The 16114-nt window shown below is 37.2% G+C and overlaps 1 protein-coding gene across 1 annotated transcript in view; it reads left to right on the top strand.

Moving 5' to 3' along the window:
* LOC132121572 (actin-binding LIM protein 1-like) overlaps positions 1 to 16114 on the top strand; it is a 66516-nt gene that overhangs the window by 20542 nt on the left and 29860 nt on the right. The window contains exons 3-6 of the mRNA XM_059531096.1: positions 6958 to 7141; positions 7640 to 7749; positions 11570 to 11696; positions 11911 to 12004. Coding sequence (XP_059387079.1) covers positions 6958 to 7141; positions 7640 to 7749; positions 11570 to 11696; positions 11911 to 12004 — 515 coding nt within the window. The remainder of the gene's footprint in view (positions 1 to 6957; positions 7142 to 7639; positions 7750 to 11569; positions 11697 to 11910; positions 12005 to 16114) is intronic.

Here is a 16114-nt window from a genome sequence, read left to right on the forward strand (position 1 = left end):
GACAAGGGCTCAGGTTAAGCAGACCGGTGACTTGTAGTCCACTTACAAGGAATCCATAATCTAATGAATCTCCCGTATTTCTGGTCAATCAGCTCCATTCCTAGTAATCAGGATTCAGACTATTGCATAAGGCCTGATGTTACTTTCTCTGTGGATACCTGGCAGGAGTGCTTCAGCTGGGGTGACATGCCGATACCTGAACTCTGGCAAGAGAAAATGCAGTGCTCTACAGCTCAGTTGTAAGCTAATGAGCCTTGCTGTGCTCTATTAGTTTCATTTGTTCACTCTAAGCAGGCTCACTTTGACTGCTAGAGTGAGCATGTGCAGTCGACATCTCCAGCTCCGCTCCCCCTTCTCTACGGTGATCACATTATATTCCTGTCCACGTCTCACCCCGTCTTTCTGCACGTTCTCTTTGCCTCTCTTTCTCTCGCTCTGTGTGTGAATGCTGTGTCAGTCTGCGAGCCTGTGTGTGCTATTTCAGGCATAGTCTCCGGGAGCTGTTAAAGCGCTGCAACGCTGGAAATAGCTCTGCTGATCCCCACTGGGAGGATAAAACGGCAGAGGAGGGGTCCACACACACCTCTGCAGAGACTGCCAGTCTGTCCGTGAACATGTGTGCTTGTGTGTGTGCCAGTCACTCCACAGCTGTAAGTTTGCATTAATGAGGAGTGGCAGACGCCCCTCGGGGTCAAGGGTTACGTGCCTGAACATGTCATTTCAGGCTGTCATTCTCACAGCCAAGAAGATGATGTCACGGGTTGACCTCAAAGCAACAGAATTGTTTCACAAGTATTTGAGCCTTTTATTTATAGGAGGAGGTGTTTTGATGAAGTTACTGCTGTTTTCATTGTTTTCGTTTTATGAATTTTTCTCTGTGAGAACCAGATCGTGTTACTTAAACTAATAAATTGTTCCTATTAAATAAGAGGAAACTGAATCACTAATTTTTCCATACTATGGAACTCAATGGGGACCAGCAAACTTTAGGTTACCCACGTTATTCAAAATATCTTATTTCATGCTGAGCAGAAGAAAGAAACTTCTAGATGTTTGGAACAAATTAAGGTGAATGATATATATATATATATATATATATATATATATATATATATATATATATATATATATATATATATATATATACATATATAAAACTAAGCTCAACATTTCTGCTTCAGACTCTGTAGTAAAATCACCTCATAGACTTCAAATGGAAGTGCATTGCTGTCAGCAGTGTTTTTTTGTTGTAAGTTAGTTAGTTTTTACAAACTAAGGTATGTGCTAATTGTTTACATACTGATAAAAAAATTTGGTTGCACTTTAGTTTGGGGACCAATTCTCAATATTAACCATTCACTACAACTTTTGCATCAATAAACGTATAATTTGCTGCTTATTAATAGTTAGTAAGGTGTTAAGGTTAGGTATGGTGTAGGATTAAGGGATCGAAATATATAGTTATTCAGAATAAGGCATTAATATGTGATTTATAAGTGCTAATAAACTTATAATGCTAGTAATATGCATCCTAATAAGGAACTCGTTAATAGTGAGAATCAGTCCCTAAACTAAAATGTTACCAATATTTTTTATGGTAACTGACAGGATGCTTGTGGATGACAATAGATCTTAATTTGCATTTAATTTGGATTATTTTATATAGTTTTTTTGTGTACCGTATTTTCCTATAATAGTGAATAGTGAAGTGACATTCAGCCAAGTATGGTGACCCATACTCAGAATTTGTGCTCTGCATTTAACCCATCCGAAATGCACACACACAGAGCAGTGAACACACACACACACTGTGAGCACACACCCGGAGCAGTGGGCAGCCATTTATGCTGCAGCGCCCGGGGAGCAGTTGGGGGTTCAATGCCTTGCTCAAGGGCACCCAAGTCGTGGTATTGAAGGTGGAGAGAGAACTGTACATGCACTCCCCCCACCCACAATTCCTGCCGGCCCGGGACTCGAACCCACAACATTTCGATTGGGAGTCCGACTCTCTAACCATTAGGCCACGACTTCCCCTTAATCTTACTATAAATCACACTTTTTTTCATAGTTTGGCTGGTCCTGCGACTTATAGTCAGGTGCGACTTATTTATCAAAATTAATTTGACATGAACCGAGAGAAATGAACCAAGAGAAATGAACCAAGAGAAAACATTACCGTCTACAGCCGCGAGAGGGCGCTCTATGCTGCTCAGTGCTCCTGTAGTCTACACTGAAGACATAGAGCGCCCTCTCGCGGCTGTAGACGGTAATGTTTTCTCTTGGTTCTTGGTTCTAAGTAAAAGCGACTTATAGTCCAGTGCGATTTATATATGTTTTTTTCCTCATCATGACGTATTTTTGGACTGATGCGACTTATACTCAGGTGCGACTTATAGTCCGAAAATACGGGTATTTGTGTGCTAAGGGCTAATGATATTCTTTATTTAGAAAAAAGTGGAGCCAGAGAAATTTAGACAGTCCTTACTAAAATAGTGTAGAAGATTTTTCTGGCACCTGTCACTGTCAGAAACACACATTACCAACCAGCTAGACTCCATGTTGCACACACACACACACACACACACACACACATACGTATCACACACACACACACACACACACACATACGTATCACACACACACACGCACACACACACATACGTATGCTTCTTCCATTCCTTCTCCCATTAACTAAACAGTTGTCAGTTGTAAAACTACCTCCCTAGTTTATGCAACCACACACATTTCTCACCCAGTTTTTCTCTGTCAGTCTCCAAAGTGGACAATCATAAAAGCCATTATAACTCATAACACGGTAAGCAATCGTGAAAGCAACAAACAATTTACTGCTCTCTCTAAAACCTATCATTAAGTCAGCAAGTTGCCTTGGATACAAAACACAAACTGTTGTGCAGTGATGTGTGTCTGAAACTAGCCCTGTAATGTCAGATCGAAAGCTGTTATATTGTGGCTTCACGCATGCAGCTGGGAAAGGAATGAATGAGGAGTCCAACCTGAGGTCATCCTAAGAATGTCCATGAATCAAGATTTTTTACTTTATCTTGAGAAAATGGATGCTCTGTTTGTGAATGATTGATTTAGCATAACAGTTTCACTTTGAAAAGTGTTAAAAAATTGACTTAGATTAGGGAGTGTTTCATCTGGCTATGATGTTGCAGATATATTTCTGTCACACTTAAAAAATCCCAAATTACACCTATTTAGTGAATCACTTTTCTCAGCAATGATATTTAAAAGATACTTTTGCTTGAGTGTCCTGCTTCTCAGATTTTCATCTTCAGAGAAAGCGACTCAAGTAATCTCATTTAAGATTCTACCATGGTACCACCACAATCTATTTTTGTGAGAACAGTAAAAATCAGAACTACCTAAAAACTGTCATTCAAAAGTTTGAAAATATGTTTCTAAAAAATGTCTCTTTTACTCACCAAAGCTTCATTTATTTGATCAAACTGTAACAACTGTAATATTGTAAAATATCATTGTACTTTCAAATAATGGCTGATTTGGTGCTTTCTTCTTATTATTAATGTTGAAAACAGTTGTGCTGCTTAATTTTTGTGGAAATATTTGGGGAAATTATGGTATTTTTTTCTGTCAGATTTAATCAATTTAATGCATCCTAGTGGAAAAAAAGTTAATTTTATTTATTTTATTTTTTAAACAGTTTTTAGTAGTACTTTAGTCACCATAGGCATATCTTACAACTCTTCAATATGATATTCATAAGCCACCTGAATAAATACCATATCCTTGTGTGAGAAACCACTGCAGCCTGAGCATTAAAACACTGAATGAAGTATTGGATCACCCCTATTTATGAACATGTGAACCAGATCAACTGATTTATTGAGAAGATGAATACATAACATTTTTACTTCTCTAATGAATGCAGTTTTTTGGCTGAACTATTCTTTTAAAGCTCTCCCACATATTCAGCCTGAGATCTCCGGTCATGATGCTGGACAGGCTTGGCCTACAACATGGTAGTACTTTGTTGTTATAACACAGTTGTTGGTAGTTTCACATGGATAATAAATAGTCCCATGCTCTGTGCCAAGAGGCCCCTCATGCCAGCCAGGGTTCTTGTTTGGGAATCATTTTATCTGCTCTATTAGCTGATCTCACAGAGTGATTAAGTTCATAAAAATGAAGTATAAAACCACACCACACTAAAAAGATGAGTGAAAACTTCACAGAGACTGTTTGTCTATACATCCCACTTCTGTTACGGTATATTTGAGGGTGAGATGTCTCTCCATGAGGAGAAACTAGAAGTCATGTAAGAGTCTCAAACAAAGTGAAGAGAAACCCATGCTGAAAGAGTGCTATCCACTAAAGTGCAGGGGAGAAAGCAGCATGCTGGGAATCTCATTAAAATATTGATTAAGTCTGTGAAAGCTTGTTTGATGTCTCCCTATACATACTGTATGGGAAACCCGGGGTGTTCTCTGTACAGATTGCAACTTGGCTTTGTTTCTGATGCTTTTTGCGTCATAGTATCTAAACTGAATCTGAACTGAAAAAAAGTCACATTTGAGTTGAATCAGATGGTGCTACTCTTCTTAAATCTTTCAAGTATTTCATATGAATCATTTTTTTCTGTCTCCATCCAGATGGAGGCAGTTAGAAAGTGTGAGGAGCTGAGAGTGTCATTACACTTTCGCCATTGCTCACAACATGCACAGTTGAACTCCCAGTCACTCCAGTCCATGTAAATACTGCTTCTCTTATGTTAAGAAAATATGTTTTAAAATAAAGAATAAAACCAAATTAAAACCAAATAATACTAGTTTTGACCAGTAGGTGGTGCTGTGTGTATACTACTCTGATGCCCTTTTTTTCTTTTTCTTTTTTTTTATAATGTGGATTTGGTGTTGTCTCAAGATGGGACAACCAACTTGAAATATAACTGCAGACAGTCCAGGATTGTAGTGGCAGTTTGTTCCTGTGGTCTGTGGTTACAAGATGTGCATGAAACAACATTAATGGGTATGACATTTTCTGAACTGGCATCCTGGCATTTTGTGCCCTGTCAGTGAAGGTTACCCAAATGCCAGACACAAGCGAGGGGACTGGCTGCAACTATAACACAACTCTTTCTCTCTCTGCTGCTAATCACTGCTGTTTCACAGCCACCTGCTTATCACATTTGTCTAAATTGACCTAATCTTCCAGAAATGGAAGACAGATTCAATGAAGCAAAAGATTTAATAACAGCTATGGAGATGGGAGTACAGATAACCTTTTGGATTTGTGTTGAAATATTAATGTGAAAGTCAGTTTATTCCTTTTGGCAAAGATGGGAATGAATCTCCTTAGCTATATTATCAATCAAAAAATATTTGCACCACTTACTAACTAGAGATGTATGCATATGTACTATTTTTGTGTTGTTTGTTATTTCTATAAATCAGAGATGCCCAGACCAGGGCCCAGAGGGAAGATGAGGTAAGATGAGGGAAAGAAAAAAAAAATTTAAATTATGAAAAAACTATGAATTAACACATGTGGAATTATATATGGAATTATATACATAACAAAAAAGTGTGAAACAACTGAAAATATGTCATATTCTAGGTTCTTCAAAGTAGCCACCTTTTGCTTTGATTACTGCTTTGCACACTCTTGGCATTCTCTTGATGAGCTTCAAGAGGTAGTCACCTGAAATGGTCTTCCAACAGTCTTGAAGGAGTTCCCCGAGAGATGCTTAGCACTTGTTGGCCCTTTTGCCTTCAGTCTGCGGTCCAGCTCACCCCTAAACCATCTCGATTGTGTTCAGGTCCGGTGACTGTGGAGGCCAGGTCATCTGGCGCAGGACCCCATCACTCTCCTTCTTGGTCAAATAGCCCTTGATGCCTTCAGTGTGACTCTACAATTTTCATAGTCATTAAAATAAATAAAAAACTCTTTGAATGAGAAGGTGTGTCCAAACTTTTGGTCTGCACTGTATATATATATATATATATATATATATATATATATATATATATATATATATATATATATATATTTATATATATTTATATATATATTAATTATTTTATTTTTGCATTAAAATGTGACAAAAAAACACAAAAAAAATAAATAACTTACAAATAAAATGAGAAAAAGAAGACTATTAATAGTTGGTAAAGTTATAAACTAGTAACTAACTAATAGTTATTAAAAAAACTTGAACTGACAAATATGTTGTTAAAATATTAAATGATATAATATAAATATGTAGAACTTCAAGCTGTTGTGCCAAAACTGGAGATTGAATGTGGTCTGCATCATATGCTGTTTCGTCTCTATTTTGCCCATATTTTCATCTGAAATGGTGAAAAACTGTGGCCCTTTTATACTTACAGGTTGGAATGTAATAGGATAGACAGAGAAAAATAGATAGAGAGAGAAAGAAGGACAAAGAGGAAGTGAGAAAAAAGGGGGCTTGTTGAGAAGGGGGTATCATGTGACTATAAAACAAGCTGTTAAGTATCAGTCTTCTTCTGCCAAGGAGCTTTCAGACAGATCTGGCATGTGTGACGGCAGGACTACACATAGACACGCTTGCCAAGAGGACACAGACCTAAAACACCTATTCGTGCAGACCTATATAAAGTTTCTGAGCTTGTGCCAGAGTCTTGAAAGCTCAGGAAATCTTCAGCATACCAAACTCTATCTTTACACGCATTTGTCCTGAGACACATTGGCCAAGATGAGCATAAGCCCCCTGACCTTATGTTTGCTGGCAACCAAAATCTGTAAATCCCAGTGCAAAAGAGATGCACTAGTGTGACTCCCGAGTAGTTTTTCAAAACTCAGAAAGTGTCATTTATTTGGAAGCGGGTTGTGTGTGTTTCAAATTTCACTCAAGACTGTCTTGTACTGTAAGATCTCATTTAAACGAATTATTCTGATTTCTGATTTCTTTGTTTTTGAATTGACATTCAGTGTGCGGTTGTGACCTGGCCCAAGGTGGTTTCTTCATGAAGAACGGGGAGTACCTGTGCACGCTGGACTACCAGAGGCTACATGGCACTCGCTGTAATGGCTGTGGAGATTTTGTTGAAGGAGAGGTGGTCACTGCTCTTGGGAAGACCTACCATCCCACATGTTTCGTCTGCACTGTTTGCAAGTAAGAGTTTACCAGAAGCAAGCCCATTTCATCCGCATTAAAACATGTATGATTTATCTTTGTAATGTGAAGAAAAAGCTGAATTAGCTTCAGACTTGTTAACACAAGTCAATTGGCCATTTTCCTATTTAACACTGTAAAGCTTCTTCAACACAGTACAGTTTTCTATTTGAATATATCTTAAAATTTAATTTATTCCTGTGATGGCAAAGCTGAATTTTCAGCAACCGTTACTTCAATCTTCAGTGTCCTTTAGAAATCATTCTAATATTCTGCTTAATATTTTTGTAGAAACCATGATACATTTTTTTTCAGGATTCTTTGGTGAATAAAGGAAGTTCAAAAGAAAATGGATCAGATGTTTTTTTCCCCATTATTGTTACTTTTGATCAAATGAATGCAAAAGTATTACTTTTTTTTTTTTTTATTACTGAACCCAAACTTTTTAATGGTAGTGTAAATGCCTAAATGTCTTTGCATCCTTTTTTCTGTTGCCAGACGGCCATTTCCCGCTGGTGATCGAGTCACGTTTAATGGAAAAGACTGTCTCTGCCAGCGTTGCATCCGGCCAACTTCCCCAACTCCCAAAGACATCAGCGCCTCTAGTAGTGAGTCAACACTTGTGTTTATGCTAATTGGTTAAGTTTTAGTGTCCTACTCAGATTTCAGCTTGCCACAATCATTCCCTTTTATAGATGTGCTAGATTGTTTAGTTTATTTGTGTGTAGACAGGTCTTATACTGCTCAGGACTCAAGGTCATTGTTGTTAGTTGGAAACTCACTGTGTCTCAATCCCATCATAAGCTATGTGCTTTAGCTTCCTCAGCATCTAAATCCATTGTTTGGAATATCAGGAACCATGATGTGATGCATTTTGGACAATCTGATGTCTGGATTTATAGTTTTTTCAAAGGAGTAGTTCAACCCAAAATGAAAGTTCTGTCATCATTTTCTCACCCTCAAGTTGTTCCAAACCTGTAGGAGTTTCTTTCTTCTGTTGAACGGGTATGAATGCGGTTAACCAGACAGTTGCTGGTCCCTACTGACTATTGTGGAGGGGGGATACTATGGATGTCAATGTTCAACAGAAGAAAGAAACAGGTTTTGAACAGATTTCAAACAGATTCTTAAAAGCTTGAGAAGTGCACCCCAGTCTTTATTAGCAATGTTCTAAAAATCAGTTAATTTGAAATTCAATTCATTTGAAACCGCATAGCAACACCCTGACAACCACCACAAACACTTAGGCAAGTATGAAGCAGTGCTAACACCAGTCAGAATACATGTGCTGTACGTTATCAACATAGGAATGCCTTGGCAACCATCCACAGCACCCAAACACCATGATGGCTTTTACACAGGGAAGTATTTTTTTACCCTGATATATTGTTTCAATAAGGATCCGTGCTTCTTTGAGTTGACAGTATGCTTAGACCAATTCCTGTGCTTTTAACCAGGGAAAAACTTATCTCCTTAAAATGTTTCTCTCTTTGAACTCTTTTATCTCACTTTGAGGAAGTTCTTCATCCTCCTTCGGTAGATTAGGGGTCCTCTTTGCGTAATTTAAACTGCGGGGCGCCAGGAGTCAAGCAGACATGCACAGAGAATGAGAGAGCCAATGAAAAGCTCAGAGCACCCTTGTGCCTGCTGGGCTCTCACTCATATTCTTTGGCCTTCTGCTTTCTGATACATTCTAGACTGATGGATGCTGAAAGGTCAGGGCTCCATATGTGTAGAATTTGCTGATTTCCTGAGGCTTGGGATTTCCTTATTATAGTTAATGGCTCTAGTCATTAAACTCAAATTGTCATAAAGCAGGGAATCGTTGTTACATAACAACATCAGGTGATGGACAATTACAGGAGCAATTTAGCAATGAATAGCTGCTGTGTTGCAGAGGAGAGAATTCATGTAATTCTAAGCATTGCATCATGGGATAGAGTTGATTGAAAAAACATTGTGTAGACCAAGTATTAGTGAAGTTTGGCTATTTTTGCTTGGGTGGCAAAAAGGTGCAGGATACACACACACACACACACACACACATTACTGATCAAAAATAAGATTTTATACTTATTCAAGAACATATATATATATATATATATATATATATATATATATATATATTAACTCTCTATTCATCAAGGAATTCAGAAAACATGTATCCACAAAAATATTAAGCGGAACAACTGTTTTCAGCATTGATAATAATATGCTACTTGAGCACCAAACCATAATATTAGAACATTTCTGGAGGATCAAATGAAAAATAAACTCAAGTTCAGCATAAATTAATTTCATAATATTGCTGTTTTTACTATAATTTTGTTTCTAATAAATGCAGCTTTGGTGAACATAAGAGACTTCTTTCAAAAACATTCACAAATATTTCCTACTCCAAACTTTTGAACAAATGTAATAAAATAAATTATAATATGCTACATAAGTGTGCTACAAGTGTTTTTAAACATCACAGCATTATAATGTACAGTATGAAAAATATTCTTTTTTTTCTTTTACCATGTTAACTTTAAATGCGTGTTACATAACATCAAAAGCTATCCTGATGTACATTTAAAAAAAGAAAAATTATCATGCACAATTCAATATTTGCTAATATGGTATCACTATTTTAGTCATAATCATGAATTTTATTTTAATCTGCCTATGTGTACATGCACTTCCTATTTCTGTCTCTCTTTCCTGTCTTCCTTTCTCTCTTTCTCAATTATCTTTCTCCTCTTCTCCTATATATGCAAACATCCATATGTACACACAAACAGGAACTTAATGAGCCATATACTGAATATCTCTTTGTGTTATGTGCTTGGCTGATTATTTGTCATTCAGGAGCCCCAGGAAATGATTTGAAGCTGATGAAAGTGTTTAGTCTAGATAAGTGCTTTGTTTTGTTTTTTTGGAAGGCACTTATTGTTTCAAGCCATGATAATGCTACTTTGGCAAACTCCACAAAGCTTTTACAGCATGACACTTCTAAAAACCTGTGTGAGTTTGAGAGTTCAGATAATCCTCATGACAGGTGGATTGACTGAACACAGATCTCTCTGAACATTCCCTTCTTCTCTTTCTCGACACACATTGCACACACACATATTCTCTGCGGGTCTCTAGCACACACTCACACACACACACACACACACACACACACACACACACACCCACAAACACACACACACACACACACACACACACAGTGCTGGCAGAGATTGGGAAGGCTTAAATGATGCATTAGAGCGCTAGATGCAGCATGGTGCATTATATACCCCCCTCACTGTCAATGGTTAGCTACCATTGTGCCTCAAGCAACATCAGCAGCATCTGGGACCTCCCCGCCCCTCCACATCCATCCCTGCTTTTTAAAAAAGCTTTTGGGATTTCAGCCAGGGAACATAAATAGAAGATGACAACCATGAGCTATTTTTATCCCTAAGCCTTTTACACACCTTACACATGTATTAACTAAATTTCCTTGTGTTGCTCCAGAAAGAAGCTCCATCTTGTGGAGAGAAGACACTCAGCTTTTAGAAATAGTTCTGTAAGCTCTGATTCAGTTAGCAATGCAGTATAATGATGATTCACTATTGATCGCTGCATGAATTTAATGGATACAATATGCGTTGCTTGAAATTACTTCTGAGAGCCTGAATAATCAGTGCTGTTTGTTGTAAAACAACAGGTCTCAAAAACTAAGGGAGTTTTTTTAGTTGGCACTGACATCTAGTGGAGAGAGAATTGTTTGTGCACACCTAATTAACCCCAATATATATATATATATATATATATATATATATATATATATATGATTCATATTATGAGTTAAATTGCATTGTGTCCGCATTGCAATATGTCATCATTAGCCTATTGCTAACTAAACTATTTAAAATAGTTTTTGGTAATTGAAATAAAGTTGAACTATGAATATTGGATGGAAAACTTAAACTTAAAAAAAAAACCTGGAGAAATACAGTATGAAAAAAGTTTAAGTACTGAAATGAATCAAACTAAAAGTGAAATAAAAATAAATTATTTACATTTTATTTTAAAATAACAATATTTTTAAAATTATAATAAAATGACAAAAGCATATAACATATTAACTAAAATTTATATGAAAATTGCAAATATAAAAATAAAGTCTAGTTCAAAATTTTAATACATTTTATAATAGTATCTAAATAATACTAAAATAACACTGCAGTGTATCATAGGAAAAGGGTTAAATTAAATATCTTGTGAATAGCGATTGCAAACTACATTTTTGGCTTTAAAAAAAAAATGGCTGTTTAATATTTGTCATCCAACTTCCTGTTTCTCATTAATATGCCAAAATGTCATGTAAATGTCATTTTCTGGCTGCTGTTCAGTATGTGTGTGTGATGGTGTGCATCTGTGTGTGTTCTCTTGCAGACTGTGCAGGATGTGGCAGGGATATAAAGAACGGTCAGGCTCTTCTGGCCTTGGACAGCCAGTGGCATCTCGGCTGTTTCAAGTGCAAGGCCTGTGGGAAAGTGCTGAGCGGGGAGTACATCAGCAAGTGAGCTATGCCTTAATTATTTTTTATCTCTCACCATCTCATGCCTACCTCTCTCTCTCTCTCTCTCTCTCTCTCTAATTCCCCCTCTCTTATCTGTCCTCTTTTCTAATAGCATTCAATTTTTGCTCTTATCCTTGATTCATTGAGATGAAATAGAATACAGAAAAAACATAAATCTCTGTTCTCTCCCATGCTGTCCTACTCTCTTTTTAAGGGATGGTTCTCCATACTGTGAGAAAGACTACCAGATACATTTTGGCGTGCAGTGTGAGGCCTGTCATCGGTTTATCACAGGGAAAGTTCTGGAGGTGAGGAACCAGTATGCATAAATTGACTGAATGTCTCATCTGCTTCTAATAATATCGAACTGCATGCATAGGGAGCATATTAAGGTATCAAAGCTGTGCTTATGATGTAAAGGTGGTTGCAAAATTTAGGCAGCATTATTATATAGCCTTCTAAAATATATAGGGGTAGCATGAACAATCTAATCACATAATAATACATTTGGGATAAAGCAAAAGAAATGCTGAAGTTAATCTATTTAGAAGTTATTTAGTACCAAGAAACCTTTGAGTTCAGATTGAAATCTCTGACTTTTATTTGCAACAGAACATCTTATCCTGACAAATTTGAGCACAGTCTGAAACATTGTTTTTTCCTGATGAGTCTATTTTCTCTGGAGAAAAATCTGAGAAGCAGGAGGCCTAATTTGCTCTCAATTTAGTCCCATTGTTTTCTAGAAGGCCCCTTTGAGATATCAACGAGATGTTTCTTGCCTTACGGATATTAAAAATGGTCTCTTGTGGATTTTCAGTGTTCTGTGTTTTATAGTCATGTCAGTATGTGTCAGTGTTCCAGATTCTTACACTTCCGCTCCCACTAAACATCTGGATCCCCTAAGAGTGGAGTCGTTAGTCTGACCCATGTCCACACACACATCTCAACATCTCAACATCCAACAACATGGCTGATCTTACATCATTGCTCCATTCATCAAACATTTTAGAACTGACACCGGCCGACTGGGAATAGAGCAAAGCAGCACCATAGGCTGGATTCCAAGGTCCCTCCTAGCTATTGTACACGGGACGGCCCCTTTGTGGCCAGGCCCCTCTGATAGGGTGGAAGAGCGGTGAGATAGAGAGGGGGGAATTTAGGAAAATTCTCAAGAAAAGTCAAAGGGAGAACGTGGGGAACTGAAGGGGAATATAGGAGTTCTCTTGAACAAGAGATCCCAAGTGACAGAAGTGATTTTAACCGTAAAGTTGCAGGGCTGGGGTGCCACACAAGCAGCCTGCCGGAGGTAATGTTTTCTAAACTGTTTCAGAGATGGTTTCTAATTTTATTATTTTTTCAAAGCACTTGACAAACATTTTTGCAGTTATGTCACAATGTGTGTTCTGGTCGGTTTCATGAGCAACTTGTAATATAAGCATACAGGTGGTGTTTATCAACAGAGTGTAAATACTTCAGAACTTATTCTTTGCTATTTGGGTTATCATGGTCTAACTTTGTAATCCTGATAAAACTGACCTGTCAGCAGCCTATTAGTTTCTGTTCTTATCAGTGCTCTAGCATACACAGTCTGTTTGCACTTGTACCCTCAAGTAGACTAGCTGTGTTTATGGGGATCTGTGCAGCCACAGATGGTGGAAAGGAAGTGCACTGGAATCTTATGCATGTGTGAGCACAGGAGATCAAAACCAGCTCTCTGGCTATATAAATCCAAGCAGATATGTGTAGAATCTCAATGTAATGTTGAGAGCAACAGATGCCACTGTTCTGCAGATAGCATCGCACTCATGCCAAGGAGGCCATTCAGATTTGATGAGGGGCCAAATAATGCTTATAAAAATTTGTTGTGGAACTCTGTTATTTTAGGTTTGGTTATGACTAGAATGAAGATGTTTGTTTTCTGTGTACTAAGACGCTCACACATGATACTTTACTCAGTGTTAGCTTGATTACTCTTGGCTGTCAGCTTCATTATGTCAACCGTGGAAGTTATTTAACTACAATGAAGATTACATCTCATTACACCTATCCAATAAGTGTCTAATGAGGCTATTCAGAAATGACAAGGTGGCCGCTCCAGCTGGACCTGCATTATCTCTCTCTCTCTCTCTCTCTCTCTCACACACACACACACACACACACACACACACACACACACACACACACACACGTGCATATCCAGAGTATACCAGACACCCAGAGGAAAAGGTTGTTCAGAGGTTGTTCTTTTGAAGGTCATGACACCTTACAAAGTTTTTTTATTAAGACAAATAAAAATAGATGCAAATAAAAAATGAAATAGTTAACAGATTAAGACTATGGAGCTATAAAATGAATATGGATGGCATAGCTCACATAATTTGGCTTCAGAAAAATGTGAATGTGAAGAGTTCTGACTTTTGAGTGCAGACTTTCAAACTTTCAAAAGTTTGGTGTCAGTAAAAAAAAAATAATGATAAATTAATACTTGTATTTTAATTCATCAAAGGTGACAGTAAAGACATATAAGTTTCAAATAAATGCTGTTCTTTTAAACGTTTTATTCAGCAAAGACTCCTAAAATAAATATATCAAATTTTCTTCAAAAAATGATAAGTAGCACAAATGTTTTAAACTCTGATGATGAAGATGATGAAAAATGTTTCACTAGTACCAAATCAGCATATTAAAATGATTTCTGAAGGATCATGTGACACTGAAGACTGGAGTAATGGCTGCTGAAACTCAGCTTTGTTGTTAGAGGAATAAATGAAGGGGAATGAATTAATTACAGGAGTAAATATATTATATTAAATATAATAAAAATAGAACATTTAAAATTGTAATAATATTTTGTAATTTTTCAAATTTTACCGATTTTGATCAAGTTAATGCAGCATTGGTGAGAATGACTTCTTTCAAATATTTTATAATATGTATTAAATCTGAGCACAGTTTTGATCTTTTCTTAACTTCTAGAGGCACATGAGATTATAAGTGTGTGGGAAATGATCATTCTATCAACATTAGCAATCTTATTGCTATCTAGGAACTCATTTTTCTTTTCTTTTAGGTGTATTCTCTTTATTTTTACACTGTTGAGTTTTGTTCACAAGGTTTGATTTTTCTGTTTTTCTGTTCAGCAAACAGCATCTTGTCAGATTCACTTGTCTGGCTCTTTCCTCACTGGGCAGGTTTGTGGAGTGGAGAGTTTTAGCTCAACTAGAAGAGAAGATATACACAACAATACAATCAGGCAATACAAAACAGGGTTATGTCACTGACTACAGATGAAAATGACTCCTACTGGCATTCATACACACACTGTAAATGCTAGCACCCTTATTGAAAAGATCAGTAAAAATGTCTGTTCTGGAATTATGCAGTGACCAGCTTGGTCAACTAACCTGGTTTTACACTAATTAGGCTGGTCTGGTTTGATGGTTTGAGACAAATGTTTGGCCTGTTTTAAGATAGGAAAGCAGCAGGCTGACAAGCTAAACCATCTGAACGTTGTTTTAGCCAGATTGGGATGTAGATTAGATTATCTGATCACTAGTTTAGCTGGGATTGGGATTTTTTCAGTATTTTAGTTCAATAAAGTCTTGCTGGCTATGATGGATAAACAACCTATGGTCAGCTGCACATTAACATCCCATGCATGGGACCAGCATCCAAACAATATGCATCTATCCAAGCACTTTCTCTTTTTCTCTTCATCTCCCTCCCTCTCTCTGGCTCTGTCTTCTGTTCACACCCGTCCATCTGGGTGAAGCAGAGGCGTGGACTGTTCTTGGCCCCTTTCTTCAGAGTTCAGTGTTCTATGTTTTCTGTGTTGGCTTCTTGTGATGCTATACACAGAGAAGTAGAACATGTTGTCATTCCGGTTTGTTTACTGGAAAACTGTTACATGGCCTTGTTGCCATGGTGAGAAGACCCAGGAGCGAGGGGACACATCTGTGTAAAATCATGAGTTTCAGCTGCATTGCCTCATAGTTCAAGTCAGCAGAGGTCCATGGGATGTTTCCCCTGCAGAGGAGCCAAATGGGCAACTCCCTTCTCAACACTCCCAGCTCCAGCTGGTAGAGGAACAACAAAACAGTTTGAGAAGCAGAAGAGATAAACAAAGCTTGAGCTCTTCTGTTGCAGTATAGCTCCTGTGAACATTTCAAAGAGAAAAAGTTCAAATCAAAAAATTTTAAATTCATACTAACTTTTATATTATTTGTTTTATTATCTGTTCTTTCATAATTTGGTCATTTGTTCTTTATTTCAGCAAAATATTTCCATGAAACTCAAGAGATATTTTAAAGAATATTCTGGCTACTCTTGACTGGTTAAGCTCCAAAATGCACTATAAATATATTACAAAAGTAGTTTTTCATGCAAAACTATCATATTGGTAAGACTTAAAGAATAGG

The sequence above is a fragment of the Carassius carassius genome, chromosome 39, assembly GCF_963082965.1.
Source record: "Carassius carassius chromosome 39, fCarCar2.1, whole genome shotgun sequence".
Taxonomy (NCBI): Eukaryota; Metazoa; Chordata; class Actinopteri; order Cypriniformes; family Cyprinidae; genus Carassius; species Carassius carassius.